The sequence below is a fragment of the Anguilla anguilla genome, chromosome 1 (assembly GCF_013347855.1).
Source record: "Anguilla anguilla isolate fAngAng1 chromosome 1, fAngAng1.pri, whole genome shotgun sequence".
In the NCBI taxonomy this organism is placed as follows: domain Eukaryota; kingdom Metazoa; phylum Chordata; class Actinopteri; order Anguilliformes; family Anguillidae; genus Anguilla; species Anguilla anguilla.
Window position 1 is genome coordinate 20,067,825 of NC_049201.1, and position 17,967 is coordinate 20,085,791.

General features: G+C 45.9%; 1 protein-coding gene across 1 annotated transcript in view; it reads right to left on the reverse strand.

Moving 5' to 3' along the window:
• Window positions 1-17,357, reverse strand: part of tmem260 (transmembrane protein 260) — a 32,343-nt gene extending 14,986 nt beyond the window's left edge. The window contains exons 1-3 of the mRNA XM_035403124.1: window positions 16,781-17,357; window positions 9,958-9,989; window positions 5,398-5,549 (exon numbers count right to left, since the gene is read on the reverse strand). Coding sequence (XP_035259015.1) covers window positions 5,398-5,549; window positions 9,958-9,989; window positions 16,781-16,889 — 293 coding nt within the window. The 5' untranslated portion in view covers window positions 16,890-17,357. The remainder of the gene's footprint in view (window positions 1-5,397; window positions 5,550-9,957; window positions 9,990-16,780) is intronic.
• Between the last annotated feature and the right edge of the window lie 610 nt (window positions 17,358-17,967).

The window sequence follows — 17,967 nt, forward strand, 5'->3', positions numbered from 1 at the left end:
TAACAAAAAAAAAAATAAATAAATAAAAAACCCTGTGTTTACCCAATTCGCAGATTGCCGTTATTACTATTTCTAATTTCGCCTCCGCCCAGACAAAAGTCATTAGGCAGCGCTGATACATAGGAGTCCTCTATACACTCCATTAAGTCATTCTGGGCAAATTATAATTGCCAAGCCTGATCCGCGGCTCGGCTGGCGAGTCTCATTAAGACGCCGCGCGGTGAGAGAGGGATGTAATATTCGCGGCCGGCGCGGAGACAATCTCGCGGCCGCGGGCGGAAAAGAATATTAAACCGCCGCGGTATGCCGCGTCGTGCCGTAACACCCCCCCCCCCCCAAAAAAAAATTCCGTAATGAGCAAATAACATCTTCATTAAAAATCTGTTACACTGCATTGTGGGATGGGTCCTGGGGGCACCATTGGTCACGCTGTGGAGACCACAGACACAGACACGGGTGCCGGCATCTGCACATGGGAGGCTTTTGGAAATTTCTTTGAGGTATCCTGGCCCACAATTATGATGTCACAGGCAGCAACAGTCTCCTTTTTTTTAAACAGTGGGATGAGAGATACACCATCTTCAAAACCACCCAAGTCAGGATGACATCACAGGTTGTTTTATCGTCCGTGCTGGGATTTTCAAATATGCAACCGAAAAATGGGCGCACTCTAACAAGGGGTCTGTTGCAGGTGAACTGCGACAAAATCAAGAGGTGCCAACAAGCATTAATAATCTGCTAGGTGTGAAAAGGTGCAAAAACAGTGACCTGCACAGGCAATGCTGAAAGCATTCCCTAGCAATATTTCTGCACTGAAACAGCTGCAAACATTTAAAATAATTGCTCTAAGCGCACAAGCAGTGTATTTATCCAATACATTAATGTAAGAAAAATGAGTATTTTGAATTATAAATCCTTTCTTGCAGCACGCAGCTGAGTTTTAAGTTGTCTGACACAGTTCCTGAGACGTATCATTATTCCCATTAGATGTCAAAAATGTCTTGTGGTTTTCCGATGTGTATAATTAATCCTTCTCGCACAATGTATTTAAGAAAGCACCCAGTAAACGCCTTGCCAAAACATGTCTCTGTTAATAACATAAGGTAATTGTATTCAAATTTCATGTAAAAACCACTGCGGTCATGCTTAGCAAGGCAGGAGTCTCCACTCAGAAACAAGGGTGCTCTCCTGTTTTCAGCTACCATCAATCTCCACCTATTCAAACTGTTCTTACACATACACTCGCACAAACATGCACACACACACACGTACACACCAACACACACATACATACACACACAGACACACACACAATGCACACACACATGCACACAGACACGCCTACACACAAACATACACACACACAAACACACACACAATGCACACACACATGCACACAGACACACACACACGCACACACAATGCACGCACACACACGCACGCATGCAGACACACACACGTACACACCAACACACACATACATACACACACAGACACACCAACGCACAGACACGCCTACACACAAACATAAACACACACAAACACACACACAATGCACACAGACACACACACACACACACACAATGCACGCACACACACGCACGCATGCAGACACACACACACACACAGGCACGCACGCAGACACACACACACACACACACACACACACACACACACACACAATCTACCAAATTCAGTCAATGTCCCCACAAAATCCCTCCCTCCTGGAGCCCACCTGAAGCAGAGAGTGTGTCTGTAGAGGGGCTTGTGAGGACGGTCCTGTAGGGACCATATGGTCTGAGCTTTTATGAGGAGCGCGGGCTGCGTTGGGCTGGGGGGGAGGGGGCGGGGTGAGAGACTGGCCCGGCTCCAGGGCTCCGGTCCACTGAGATATCAGCTGGTGCGCGCAGGCAGGCTCCTGGCGGATGAGCCGCGCGCGGGTGCGTCGAGACCCGCGCGGCGCTAGCCCTAGCCCCGCCTCAGCCGCGCCCGCTACGTAGCCGCACCACCGCGAGCGGAAAGCGTCGACCGCTTCCGCTCCGCTGCTCTGCGTTTACTTACCCGTTCACTTACCCGTTCTCCCGACACCTGCCGCCAACTAGCCAACTAGCAGTTGTTCCGCGGAGCGACAGGCCGTAGAGGAATTCTGCGAGACGGACAGGCCACAGATTGCTGTGGAGCGACGCCAGAGCCCCACGCTCCGGATCGGCCTCTAATCCGCGCGGACGGGACCGCGAGAGGCCAGACGGGCCGGGCTTCAGAAGGAGCGCGGGGGGAAGCGGTCAGTGCCAGGGGCAGTCCGCAGACAGGTTTGGTGGGCAAAGCCCCCGGCGGGGGGGTGGTAGGCCACCGCAGCAGTTCCGCTGGGCATGGCCGGAGCACCTGGGACCCCCACGCCAAAAACTGGAGGAGAAGGGCGCCATTCCGGAACTACCCCCCCCCCCTTCCATTCCCCGACCCCCTCCCCGCCTCGGCCTCCCCCGTCTGCCGGTCCGTCTGAAGCCACTGACCCAGGCCGACCTGGCACTGATAATGGCGCAAACCCGCATTTTACACATTTTAATGTTAAAAACACGGATTGAAAACCCTAATGCCCATGTAAGCTTGTACTTAAGAGCTCATAGGGTGTGACTGGGTGTTTTAACTGAAACCTCACCCTCCTCCAAGGTTAATGGGGGGGTTCCAATCATGAGGCTTTTCTTACAATATGTCCAGAATTGGATCCAAGTCCATTTGGAGGATTTGTGATTTAAAATTCAGAGGTCCTCAACCCTCTGTCCTCTATTGCAATGGCCAGACATTACTGACAGAAATGAACAATCAAATCCATCCTAAATTCGCATTCTCAGAAGACTGCTCTACCATACCCTTGCACTGAAGTAGGAAGCAGGACTGTTCTACACAGCACCACACACCGTTTCTTTGAGACTGAAAGAGAAAAGCCGCACCCCACGCCTGCCGCCACGGCAACGGCCGGCGGCAGCTCGCGGGCACCACACGATGAAGGGCGGGCGCTGTGGCCGCAGCCCCGGGCTCGGGGCCAGTCGCCGTGGCGATCGCTTCCTCTCCTGCTCCCGTCCTCCGCTGACGAGGACCCTGACCCCTGACCCCCCCAGCCCACCGCCCTGCCGGGCCTCGCCCGCTCACAGGAAATGGGCGCGGCTCACGACAGCTGACAGGGGAAGGGGCTCACATACGCTCAGGACAGGCTGCCACCGGCCGGACGCCAAAATAAAATCGGTTTGAACGTGAATCTGTCGTTCGATCGCACGTTCAGTCAACAATACGAATCTTTCATTTTGTTCCTGTGCACTGCACAGCATAATATAGCAACACATGAAAGGATACAAAGGAATCTGCTCAAAACCGACTGTAAAATAAGTAGTTCAAAAGAAACTATTCTATTACCCTTAAAAGTAATTTTACTATTCAAAGGTTGCTGGCAGTTCATTACCTTATAGCCTTCTAACTTAGGCTGCTACTCAGACAGCTATACAATGTAACACCTAGGCAATGTAAACACGTGATACATACACGGATAGTTGAAGGACAGAGAGAATGTGTTATACAACAGTCATACACTCAGGGTGCGAACTGATGGCAGGGTGGGGGGGGGGGGGGTGGATTTCCCAGCCACAGGACCGAGGGCCTGCTGGATGGGGGGCAGGGCTGCGACACACACACACCAGGGACGCTGTGAGCAAACAGCCTGGGCCGGCGGGGAGAGCGGACTTGGCCCATGAATACTGAACAGGGGATCAGAGGCGCCTCCACAAGTCATCGAAGACTCAGCCCCCAGAAATCAACATGACGGCAACCATTTCAACAGCAGCCAGAACACAAAGAGAGGCTCGTCCACGGCAGTGGAGTCGATGGCTACAAACAAACCTGCATTGCATTTCATTACATGACATTTCAGCTTAGCAGACGTCCTTCAATAAATTAAACTTTGCGACTTTTCACAAACATTGTTCAACTATTTTTACGTCATTGATTATTCATCCTGGGGTAGAAGCCTATGGAAACCTTACTTGTTGGTACAGTGGATGTGTGTGATTCCCTAAGGCCTGCAAAACAGTACTCTGATCACTAAGTGTTTATTACTGTAGATGTGCCAAACATCAAAGTAACCATAAAAGGCCCATTTATTAATGTTTGGCATATCCAATGATACACCTTCCTTCAATCTGGTTTTCTCATGGAACAATCTGGAAAGCTTTTAAAAATAAACACCGCATTCCACATTGGTTTAAAACTAAGAAGGTGATATACTGTAGCTGGTGCAATGATTTAGAAAACTCATCATTCAGTATGAGCAGCCCTGCAAATGTGCTGACAGATGTCCAGTGCGCTGGATAGGGGACCAGGGCCACAGCATCCCAATATTCTCGCTAATCCCTCAAAGGAAGAGTCATCAGAGATTCTGAGCATGCGGGCGGGTGAAGCAACAGAAAGGTCAGAGGTCAAAGAGGAGAGGTTAGTCCGGGCCTAGGGCATGGCAACACTAGCAGCTGGAGGGACGCAGAGAACAAACAGTCCAGAAATTGATGTTCGCCAATTATACTAGATTACAAAGCAGGCCCCAATAGTTAAAAGCAAGACGTGCTCTTTTATGAGAGCTCTGCTTCGCCAATGCTGTAACAGACCACATGTGACACAAGCCAGCGATCCACTTCAGATTTTAATTTAGAGAGGTTGATTAAGTGTGTTCAGTCCCTGTGCATTCAGGGACGTGCTGATAGTACAGAGTCAACAGTATGGAGTATTCCCCCTCCTGCGTTTGGCTGGTCCCTGACCTTTCACCTCACAGAGCAGGAAGGTTAACTGGATAAATAACTTCCAGGTCGTGTGGGGATTAGCAGGAAATTGAGTTGTGAATCCAGGGTCACGGCCTTCAGGAGATAACTGTAACAGATCCAAAACCGCCCCCGCCCGCCCACCTGCACCGGGGGGTCCCCGGACGCGTCCCGACTTGCACTGGGAAAGGGAGCCCCCACAGGCTGACAGCGGCACCAGCAGCCCCAGAACCACAAATATTTTTTCTTGTCTTCTGACGGCCTTTTTGTTTCATCCCGACAGATCCTGGTCTCAGAGGTCAGCCGTCCCAGGGGCATTTGTCCCACCTGTGCACTTACACACCACACTCGCCTAATCGCTACCCTGACCAAATCAATATAACTTCTAATGATTTCGAATGACCAGCTGCAAATCTACAAGAGCCAAGATTGGATATCCATTATTAAAAGCACTTAATTGCTTAATTGGATATAACTGCACAACGGCGACTGGAATGGCTGTGAAATTAATGGCTACAACGGCCATTATTCTTTCCATCCTTTACAAGTAGACATCAGCACCACACTAATCGTCATGCCTTCCAACAAAAAAAAGTAGTACCTGCAGACAGTGAAGCAGAGCGTCCCGCTCGCCAGCGCCCCCAACAGGCCACCCAACAGGTTGACGCTGTAGGCTGCGGACTGGAAGGGCAGCAGGACCAGAGCCAAGTGTGACAGGAGGGTGAACAGGGGGTAGCCTGGGGGATGGGCCACCTGGAGGGGGGGACACAGCAGCCAGTCAGTGGCCATGTTTATACAGGAGAGGGAGAGAGAGTAGCATTCATTCACCATCACCACTACATCAAAAAACGTACACTATTCATAAACATCCTCTATAGCAAAATATATATTCTATTCAGAAGCTATAAATAAAAAACACAGTCCATCACACTTATAAGTTGCAAATGTCTTTTGCAAAGAAAAAGGTTTGCTAGTCATGGACTAACAGGCAAGCTGGTCTGCCTCTTTTATTGTGACTTTTCAAAATCCAGCCCCCATTTATGTTTATGCCAGACTATTACACAGGGAAGGGAAAGCACACTCCCTAAAATCAAAGCACAAAGTCACTGTGTGCAAATACGGTCCCTGGCCTGTCATCATTAAGAGCCTGCTTACACACACATAGCGATCAGGGAGCTTTAAGTCTCCCATTGGAATACTCTTGCAATTTCTCACCTGCAACCAACTGTGTGTATTTATAGACCTATTTTTATTTCCCACATATGTATTCCGGTACAATAGCTAAGGTAGCAATAGCTGCAGTTCTCCTGCATCTTGGTGGCCAGGTTTTGCAGCCTGCGATTTAGTTGATACACGGAGCACGTCTGTCAGCAACTCTAGTTGGACACATAGGGAAGTGAAAGGGTAATTAAGCTTAATGAGCAGCGGTTAATTAGTGAGAGAACAATCGTTGAGCGTGGTGCAATTTACAGGCTTAACTGAATCGATAAGAATATAAAATTCTTACAACAGGAGGAACAGCAACATCTAGAAGTGTTTTCTGGGACAAACACGTGAGGCGCAGGGTGCATACCAACAAATGTAATCTGTTTAGAAGAACTCCACGTTTTCACAGTGCCGCATTAGTCAGTTTAGCCAATTTAGCTCCACAGAAGCTGTTTTTATTTCCATAGTCTCCGCACACCGCAAAGCCATCACAGCTGATCATTTTCACAACATAAAAAAGTTTCCGTTTTAGGAATAAGAATACTACGAAACGAACAGGAAAGCATGGACATTGTAACAGAGGAGAAAAAGACAAACTCGCAATCTAAATAGTAAAATGCCATAAACATGAGTTTTTCATTAGTCTACAAATGTTCCATAATAGCACGTAACTTTACATTATAACATGTCATATGATGATTACATAATACATACAATGAAATTAAAGTATGTGATTTATGATTCAGTTTTACATTTAAGCCAATAATAAATGAAAGTCAAATTTTGAAAAGCCATATTCTGTTACTAGTGTATACTGATGCATTACCATCACGGTATCTTGAATGCCGCTGAATAAAACAGATCTTTGACACAAAGCAGTATCTGACAAGTCAAGCCTCGGGCCATGAGCTCTGCTCCATGAACTGGCATGCAAACGCACATCTCTTTTTTAATCATTAAATTGGCGATTGTGATTATTCTGGAGCGCAGTGGGATGACTGGAGAGACTGCTGGGGAGTCAGCGCATGAGGAGGTGTTTTCAGCTTCCAGCCGCTGGAGGACTGAATAACCGGCTATAAAAACCCAGCTGCCAAAAGCACGGGCTGCTACTTATAAGACGCCCGGAGCCTCTGGAATGGCAGCGGCAAAACCATCATTTTCCGATGCTAATTCCACAGCGCTAATTTAGCGATGCTACGTCGTCAATTCTGCTCAATAAGGAGGAATGCTGAAGGCTGTCTGAATAAGTTTTATTATGAGAATGCTCAATTTCTGGATTCACCAAAATAATGCCAATTCTTCGTATGGAACAAAGGCATGTATATAGACAAGTATATTTTATTGCCTCCTAGTCAAAGCCATAGCATTAATATTTTATATCAGAGTTCTGAACCAGAAAGAATTAATTAGTGAAATATTCTTTTGTGAAAATGTTTTGTGAAAAATAATTTTGTGAAAAAGTTCACTCTCAAGCAATTCCTCAATGTGTGCAAAGCATTCATGCATAAATTTCCAACAAAAAAGAAATCCTTTTATATTCATGTTTCTGTAATAAGATTGAGGCCTGGGTCCAATAAAGAAAATTTCCTTAACTTCAACTGAAATGCAAATTGTTTTGTATTCGAGCAGTTTGGCAGGTTCATCGAAATAAAATTAAAACATTATGTTTGCAGAGAAACATTTGCATTTATTTGCAAATCAAAGTTGAGAACAAATTTTAATCCAAGCGATACACTTCCTACAAGCTTTACTGCAGCACTGCATTAGATATAATTTAGTACTGAGGAGAATCCATCATCCAAACTGTTCGCTTTTAATACTTTCCATCTGTTACTTGATTGCAAAACCAAAATTAACTACATATAATTATCATTTAATTTATTATAACCTACAAGTTAACCATTTTCTACAATCTGTACAAGTGAAATACTGTACTCTGTAATGCAACATAAAATGGTTCAGACATTCATTTGAAAATATAGCCTAAATCTTTAAATTTAATCTTTTATGATTTATTCAACAGTAAGGATTAAAAGCATATCAATGTCAATGTTGAACTGAACTGTTTGAGAAGAATTACCCATAATGCTACAGAACAAACTACATTCTGAAGCTACAGTTCTCACTAATGATGCAGATACGTCTCTGTAACTCTGACAGTGCTGAAGGAAACCCCACTGCTAAAGTCCACATATAGAGAGTAGGGAAGGGGAGAGGGACAGAGAGAGGGAAGGGGAGAGGGACAGAGAGAGGGAAGGGGAGAGGGACAGAGCAGGGAAGGGGAGAGGGACAGAGAGAGGGCGATGGAAGTCAGAACAGAAAACAGCGATTAGCCCCACAGAGAGGACCAGGGGAGGGCAGGAGAGAAAGAGAGGGAAAAGGACAAAGGGACAGAGAAGCGGAGCGACGGAGAGAGACTGATGAAAGGGAGGAGTGCGGGCGGAGCGAGGGAGGATGAAAGGACGGGGAGCCAGATGTAATTAAAAGCCTGTAATTTTAATTACCGCCTCTTTGACGAGCGCGGCGTCTGAGCGGGCGGGCGAGCGGGCGAGCGGGGTCCGGGCGGGGCCACGCCGGGCGGCCGCGCCCTGACCGCTGGGCGACTCGGCCCCTCCCCGCGCCCGCCTGGCACCGCCCGCCTGGGCGCTGCGGCCGCGGGGGACCCCGGCAATTAGCCGGTAAGCCCTGGCAGGGCTGATAAAGCGCCTTATTAAGAGCGGACCCGTCCCCGCCGCTGATAAAGCCCACGGCTGGGGACGCCGGGGGGGGGAACGGGGGGGGGGGGCGAGGGGGGAGAGGAGGGAAGGGGGGGCGGCGGTCGAACGGCCACGCGTCCCGACCGGAACACGCCGAGAGGACACTGCTGCAGAGGCATGGAGGCTATGGACACACCGGGAGAGAGAGAGAGAGAGAGAGAGAGAGAGAGAGGGAGAGAGACAGAGAGGGTGAGAGGGAGAGAGTGAGAGAAAGAGAATGAAGGAGAGAGGGAGGAGAAGTGTGAGAGTGACAGAGACAGAAAAAAGGAGAGAGGGTAGAAAAGTGTGAGAGAGATAGAAAAAAGAAGCGGGAGGGAGGGGAAGTGTGAGAGTGAGAGACAAAGTGTAAGAAAGATGGAGGGAGAGGGAGAAGTGTGAGAGAGTGAGAGACAGAGACAGAAAGATGGAGGGAGAGGGAGAAGTGTGAGAGAGTGAGAAAAAGAGACAGAAAGATGGAGAGAGAGGGAGAAGTGTGAGACAGTGAGACATACAGAAAGGAGAGGAGAGAGAGAGGGGAATGAAGAGGCCGTTCAGGACGGGGCGGGCAGGTGGAGACGGGAGGGGTGGAGACGGGAGGGGTGGAGGCGCGTGGCAGGGACGGGCTCCCAAAGAGACCCCGGGAAGGGGAGGGGCGGGGCTCTGCCCGGGCGGGACGGGGACTGGGGACGGGGGGGCACTGGGTCCTCGGCCTGGGGCCGGGGGGAGGGCCCGGCGAGCCCGGGGGGGGACGCAGGGGAGCGGGACGGGCGGGCCACACGGACTGCGGCACTAACGGCCGGATTACTGGCGCACTGACACCGCCTCAGCCTCCCTAAAAGGATCACAGCGGCGTAATAAACTTTATTAAATAATAAAACTTATTAGAACTGTTAACCCGATTTAGTTCATTCTTCCCGGCTTACACATACACACACAAAAAAAAGAGGGGGGCATAATAAGCCTTATACCGTACATAAGGCAAAGCCCACAAAAGCCATCGCCTTACCATTGACTTTAATTGGATTTGAAAAACGGGTCGTAAATTATAGCATTCTGTACTCCTAACTTAGTAAAATAAGTGTATAGAAATAGGGAAGAAAAAAAAAAAACCTGTAGCCTAAAAGTAAATTAATCTGCTTTCTGCCCATGCTTAATTAAACTTCCTTAATGCTTATAAGAGTTAATGAGTGAATTGATTAAACAATACGGCTAATGCTTACCCCCAGCTCACAAGCAGCGGTGATCAGCTCTCCTGTGGAAGAAAATAGAGAGGGAAATTAATGTAAACCCAATAATTACTATTAAGAGATGAGTCCCCTCCAAAGTTTTCCCCATACAAATACTTGCACTGGGGTTTTGCATTAATTTGCCCGGATCAAAACCTGCAAATCTTCCCAGCGTGACATTTCCTAAGCGGCATGCTCGCTCTCTTCAGCTCGTCCCGTTCCCCTGATGCCCCCCCCCCAGTCACCCCCCCTCTGCTTATAAGAACACACGAACATCCTCACACTCACACGCATGTAGATACACACATGCACACACACACACACACACATGCACACACACACACATTCATGTGCACAAACACATGCCTGCACGCACACACACACACACAAACACACACACATAAACAGCCCCCTCCCCACTCCACCACACACACACACACACACCCATCTCATAGCTCTCTGATCTCTGAAATCCTTGCTCCCCAACTCCCCGATCGACGCTCTAAATTCCCCCCCACCCCCCGCATCCCCACACCTCCCACATTTCTGTGGGCACATCCCCCAGCCCCCCACCCCCACCCCCGTCCCGCTCTCCATGCGCTCTGGAAGGACACGGGCAGCCTGAGCAGAGGGCCGGAGGCACAGGCACGGAGGACCGGGCCAAACAGGAAGAGGACGCCCGATTTACCACAGAAATGTGAATCTGCTGCAGTGAGACTGTCCCTTTCCTTACCGCCCTTTACCCTGCATCACTTCTATTCAGTACTACGCATTACAGGATTAAAAGAGCAGATTCAGCACCGACTGTTCAAATACTCTATTTAATATCATTCATAGATACACGGCTGTGTGCTGCTGTGTGCAGCCCATCTCGTATGGTTCATTCTGTCAGAAATGGCCTACTGTTGACAAGCATCCCCTCTATTTGCATACACATTTACCGCTGCCTCCGAAAAGGACATGAACCCATCTCTTCCACAAACCCTCTTTTATTGAAGACATGCCACCAGAACTCAAAAACCCAGGCTCCTCCATTCAGAGCGCAGCTATTTCCCCCGATGTTATCGCGCCTAAACGGCCATTTATGCGCGGGGAGAGCTCCCTCTTGAAGCGCTTTAATAAGGTTTCTGATGGAAAAGCGCATTTCGACAGAACCGCTCAGTCGCTTCCGCCGTTCCGTGTCGCCCCTGCAGGAGCGAGCGCTCCCGAGGCAGTCAGTCGTGGCCGCTCGCATTTTTCAACAGCCGCGTCTCCAGCTGTCACTCACCCGCTCGTCCGCATCCTAAAGACTCTCTTTGGTCCGTACAGCTTCTCACAGGAAAGGGGACACTCGTTCTTAAAGGGCCGGCGCGCCGCACAATGGAGGAAAATAAGGGCCAAAGTGTCAAACTGGCGGAGAGATGGCGTGCTCCCCGTTACCGAGAGGGAAATGTGGAGAGCGCGGGGCGGCGCGCGAGAGAGCCAAGCGTCTTTTGCGCGATAGCGGGGCCAACCTCTGCATAATCCCGCCATTTCCACACTCCCGTTCCTAGACAACGGCTTCCCCGCGAGCCGCGCTCAGCTCCTCCGGGCGCATCGCTCCTAAAGAGATTAGGACGCGAAATGGAGACCCGGAGAATTCCGAGGCGCTTCTCGGGCTGGCGCTTCTCGGGCTGGCACTATCGGGACCGCATCCCGCTCCGTCCCTAAAGAGCGCGAGATGGGCTGGCCGGTTTTTCAAAGCCCCCCCGCCCCTTCGGACCCCCCGCTGCTGCCGGGCCCGGTTTTCAAAGGTACGGTTCTCACAACACGCGGTTTATCTGCAGTCCGTTTACCGGGCCGTAAGCCGGGACTTGGCCAATGCTTAGTTGGCCAATGCTTAGGGCATATGCACCAGCACACCACCAACGCACGCCTTACCTGTCATTCAGTGAACGTGTACTGTACACTGTAAAAGCACATTACATAGGAGGCCTAAATGCACATTACCTAGGCTGCGGTTTAAGAGCCATATACTGTTATATCATTTACTGCATTACTGAAATGACTAGGGTTGAATGAACACGTGGTTCCAGAAACTGCTATGGGCAGACCAGTCTATGCAATTAGCAACTGCCTAAAGGAGTGCATACTACCATTTACTTAATATGGTTACAGGGCAATTACTATCAATTGCTATCAATGTGACGTCCACTTGCTGTCTAAAAAGGTATTTTAAAAATTTTTAATAGAGCGAACTAACTGATTTTTCAGTTACAGATTAATGTGAAATTGCAGCTTTAAAACCTTGCTCATCTAAATCTGAACTTAAATACAGAAATATGTTAATAACAATGCAAATGGGTGGGAATTTTGACGTTTAAATCCAATACAATGTGAAGGATCTGTCGCGGATGGGAATAATAGGTTACACCCGGGCGCTTGATAAATTGGAGGCATGGCGAGCACGCTGCACCCCAGTTCAACTGTCAGAGGCTTGCGGGGCTCCCGCCGCACCGCCGGTCCTAATCGCTCTCCCCCACACATGATCATCTCCGCGACGATAATCCTGACACGGGAGCAATCCGCCGGCTCCTCATGAGCGCAGCATCGCCAGGGCATAATGAACGCATTAATTCACAACGGCCCTCAACGCTGCCCCTGTCACTTCATTGTAATTTCCAAAATAATAATAACGAAAATAAATGAAAATATCTATTAACATAATCTTCACTCTCTGTCACAGTTATCTCCACTTTCTAGGCAAAGTTACTTCGGAATGTCGGCATTATGCTCCGTGTATTATAATCGCTGGTGAAATGCAGAATAAGCGGAGTCTGAGGGAAGCGGCGGCGGGCATAAGAGCGCTTCCACTGCCTCTCGCGCCCAATCACGTTCCGCGAGGAGCAATGAATGCGCCAAGGCAAAAGGTTACGATGGAAACAACAGTGCCATTTTCCAGCTTATTTAAAGCCTGACATTTCATTTATCTCGGGGAAAATATAGAAGTGGTGGCGATAACTTGAATTTTCAAATATACAATAAAGTACCCGTTCTGGATTATTTTCAAGGGCAGTGGTGTAAATAGTGACTAGACTAAATGGCAGTCTGTTGGGGACCGAGCTAAACTCCATAAAATCACTTCACATTTAATACGTCCAACAGAATATGTCATCTCATTAAATTCCAGAACAATGCCATTCTAATAAATTCCAATGCCTTCATTCTGAATCATCAGCAGTGATCATAAAAAATGAAAAAATATTTCACACACAAAAAATACCCTGCAGGGTTTTTTCTGACATTATCTCAACCTGAGATGTAAAGGACTAAAACTGAATAATTATTTGTCAATCATGAGGAAAGATTTTACCAGACATTTATCAACAGAACAAGAATTTTTGTGCTAAATGACATTGGGAAGGTTTGTAAATATAGCCCTACATTTTCTCATAATTAACCATTGTTTATATTTTATTGTATTTGAATATTTTATAGAATTTATATTTACCTATTTTTAAAATCCTTAAATCCCTGAAATATTTTGTAAAATATAAAAAAAATACTAGATTAGAACATTTTACTGAACCTTTATTTTTAATCAGGGTGTCCTAGACCGAGGGCCTCTTCTGCAGGGGCAAACCACACAATTTCAGACAAGCTTTGTACAAAGACCTTATACATACAGTATACAATATCTGAACAGAGTATGCATATGGGAGAATTATAGCAATAGCATACGTGTAAGTGACTCTTCAAATTTATTTCACGTGTGGTCCATTTTTTTTTTTAAAGCAGTTCTTCCCAATTCAGTTGTGAAATGTGGTATTGCTCGCAAAATCCAATCATTAGATCTTGTGCAATAGTTTGAGTTTCTAAAAGATAAAGTGTGGTAAGATAAAAAGCGAGATCTGTGAGGAGGGCTTTGTATATAAATGAAATGGTGTGCTACTTTCTCCTCAGAGCAAGCAATTGCCATGAAACTGAATGGTAAAATGTGAAGATAATGAATCCCATCATTTATAATAAAATATAATGCACTATGATAGACTGCATCCATGGGGTTTTATGACTGTGTGTGTGGCATGCATACATAACATATCCCCGTACTAAAGAACTGGTAAAATTGTAGCTTGCGCAATCTTTTTATTGTTTTCAAATGTGAGGCAAGAAGTTTCTGTACAGGAATCCAGTCCGAGTTTTGAGTTTGACTTTTTAAAGTTCAGCATTCCAGTTTTACCCAACCACAGACAAAGACAGCTTTTTGTATTATTTTAAATTTTAAAAACTATATTGTCATATTTCAGATTCAAAAGCCCCATCCAGTCATGCTCTTGCGCTTGGCACTGGTATCTGCACACACAAGGAGCAACTGAGCACAGTTTTTCAAAGAAACCACAGGCCAGAAATACTCCGATTGGCCAGCCAATTATAATCACATTGTAAGCAAGACTACAAACAAGGTATTAACTCCCTAGTGATATAAGCCCAGTCAACCAACTTCTTTATATAAAGCTGTTTTTCAAGTCCCAACTTCTTCATTTTGAATTTAACCTTCTCGGACGGTATCACAAGTGTACTTTTGGATTCATAGTCGTAAGTTACGGGTTTTATTGTTTTTTTAAATATGGCCAAACTTTGTGTTGTTTCTAAGTTAGTCATTTAATCTAATTAAAACCAAGTTAAAGCAAACATACATATACTTCATGTATTACATTATGTGTGGATTTGAAATTAAAATAATATGCTCTAATTTTAATAAATTTTATTAAGAGGCATTAACTATTTCATTTTGAATTTGTGAATGCACATCCCCAATAAAAAATGTTTTTAGATTTTGCAGATAATACAACACCGTGGACTCACTTATTTCAACAGCGCATTCATACAAACCACCATTTGATGTAATTATGTCCATGCGATGCATGGCAAGCCATCTTTGTGCAGAAATAACCATAGCGAACCGCTGTGGAACCACAACTGAAGATTTTCACTAATCCTACCGAAATCTCTTTATTTCTGTCTCACGATGCCAATTCCTTGCTTATATTTTCTGATAATGGACACAGATGATTAGATTAAGGTATCAATGTGACATACACACTTGTGGATCTGCACGCTGTCTGACCTAAACCAATTTCCACAAACAAAAGCGCAGGCTAGGCTTCCGCTCCAGACGAAAAATGTCAGTCAGAGAGCTGCGTGCATGATTACAATTCAGGGCCTCAATGCCCCTGCCACAAACGCAGAAGTCAGAGCCAAAATGGAGAAACACCTCTTCTATTAAAGCCGTTTTCCAAACTTACACCTGCATTAAAAATGCAGCTGCATGTTCCAATACGCCATGGAATTTGGGACCAGAGAGAGGAGGTTAAACCGCCGATATCACAGGTGCACATGTGAACACGTACTCGCCTCTAGAAATACCCAATCTGGAGTGCACTAAATCCCTTCGAATACAACTTTTCGCCTCATGGCCACAGGCAGGGAGTGACACTGCTGCCAGACAGCCTCTTAGCAAATGAACAGTGATTATGACCTTCATGGTGCATCAGTACCAACCACAGTGTCCTACCATTTACTCCATATTTAGTGGTAACCCTCAGCCTATTTCGAGCACAAGAGTGGGGTCGCATTTTTGGTGGTGGGGTGCTGCCCAGGCAGGACCGTGTGGCCCTGGTGGCAGGGAGGACAGCGGGGCCCCTCGGCCTCCCACCCTGCCCCCCTTCCCTAATCTGTCCACCTCAGACAGCTTTGCTCCTGGCACACCGTAGGCTCTGCGGATTAGCTTGTAAATTGAGGGCTTTCAAATTTGTTAAAGTGGCAGCAAATACCAGATTAGCGAAATCAGCCATAACAGGTGTGAAACAGTGCGCAGCCAGGTACCGGCTCCATCATCAGAAACATATGTTAAAAAAATTAATGGGGTCCTGCATTTCACAGACCACAGAGGAAATTCACAGAACATAAAATAAAGACTATTCAACATGAATAAAAATGCAAAAAAGAAAAGCTTTACAAGATTTCCTATTAATGACGTTATTTTAAAACTGAGACTAAATAGAAACTTCCGGTCATATCAAAATGACACCTGTAGTATTTTTGTACCAGTGTTGTGCAAGCAGATCTCCATGCACAATTAACCAGGCCTCATTTGTCCCTTGAAGCTACATAATTCAAATATTATGACAGTAAAAACCAAGGCAACTTGGAGATTATGTGACTACTGACATAGAGCGGCTATATACAGCTGGACACATCTGAAGCATCTTACATCAAATAACTTAATCAAGGGAATGGCTGCAGTTCCCCACTGGGGATCCGAACCTACAAGATTCTGGTTACAACTACCTGTTCCATAACTACTTTTAAAAATATGCATGTGGCTGGAGAATTAAATGGCACGCAACGTATACCCCTGATATGCCTGAATCTGCTACCTCTGCTTAATATACACCTATACACAAATATACACTTAATATATTTGTTCTGAAGAGGTAATGTAGTTTAAGAAGTTCAGTACACGTTAATTTATTATATTTCTGTATATTCGGGTTTATATAAAGTGTATAGGATAATACTGGGAAGAGTGAACGACATTACCATTCGTGTTCGCTACAGTGTTTACACCTCGATGATAAACTGATACATTGTAAATGTAAACTGACACAACTCGGAATTTTTACAATCCCTGCTACGCCTAATAAAACATAAAATAAATAAAACACAATGCCAAAATGTGAACTGATTGGGCAGTATAAAATTGTAGGTTTATCGGCAAATAGAGAGAACAGCGGTAAAGTAGGTTGCATGTTGCCCAGATTAGGATAGGGCGATTGTATGGCTAAATTGTAACTACCTGAATCTCCTCCGGGGACAGTCCTCTGTACGCACGGCAGATAAAGCGCCGCCACGCAGGCGACCGTGGCGCCGGTCAACAGCCAGGTACTCCGCTCCGTCGATGTCATATCTTACCACGTTAATTTAATGTAAGGCGTATAGCTAATGTTAGCTGGCTAATGTTGGCAATGAACCTTACAATGAATGGGACGACCGCACTCGAGGTGAATTAAACAGTGATATTTTCCTTCTTATTACCAAGATAGCCAGTCCATGTCTGAAGATATATACACTATAAAGGGCTCGAGGAATTATTTCTATGTGATATACATTAGCCAGCTTATTGTTATGTTGATAATCTTGCGTGGTAGCCAGAATGACCGACAAAGAAGATTACCGCAAAATTGACATATTGTCCCAATATCAGTATCATGTTTCAACAACCAGGTCTGTAAATTATCAAAAAATAAAGCATAATACGCGAGAGCAATAAACAATTAATCATAATTTCTCTTAGTAGCCTACCTACACGTTAAATCAAACTTCCCATGTAAACAGTAGATTCATGTCTTCCTTGTTTGGCTACACCACTACACATTTCACGAGATTTAAAGGGGCTTCCAATGTTTCATATTGTCAACATCATACCTTACTATCCTAACTAAATAGTAAATTATTACATTAATTTATAAAAAATGAAAACAATACCTGTTATTTATATTTTTGACAACAAATTGTTGTTGGTTTGTTGTTTTTGACCATCGTGACTGTTTTCCCCCCTTCTGGTGAACATTATGGTACGGTCTAAAACTTTGAAAGCAGGTCCCCGCCGAGCGAATGTGCTGCTCAATTGGCTCAGATCTGCCACCTATCTGGTAGTAGCAGAGTCGCCGTACGCGTTTTGTGAAATACCAGAGCACTTGGGAGCCTGCAGTATGCGGTGCTCTTTGAATTTCATGGGCTTTCTCAGTTCCTCAGGATAAACAATGTTTTTTAAACATTTAAAACTGTACCCAATTTATATAACAATAATAATAATAATAATAATAATAAGATGAAGAAGACAAATACACTTGAGAAAAAAAGAAAAAGAAAATAAGTAATATGACAGTGGCAGTTAAACTAACACAGATTTGCACATTAATGTTGCAAGTAGTTGCTTGAGCTTATCTACCCCAGTTTCAGAATCATTCCTTGCTTTTTTGT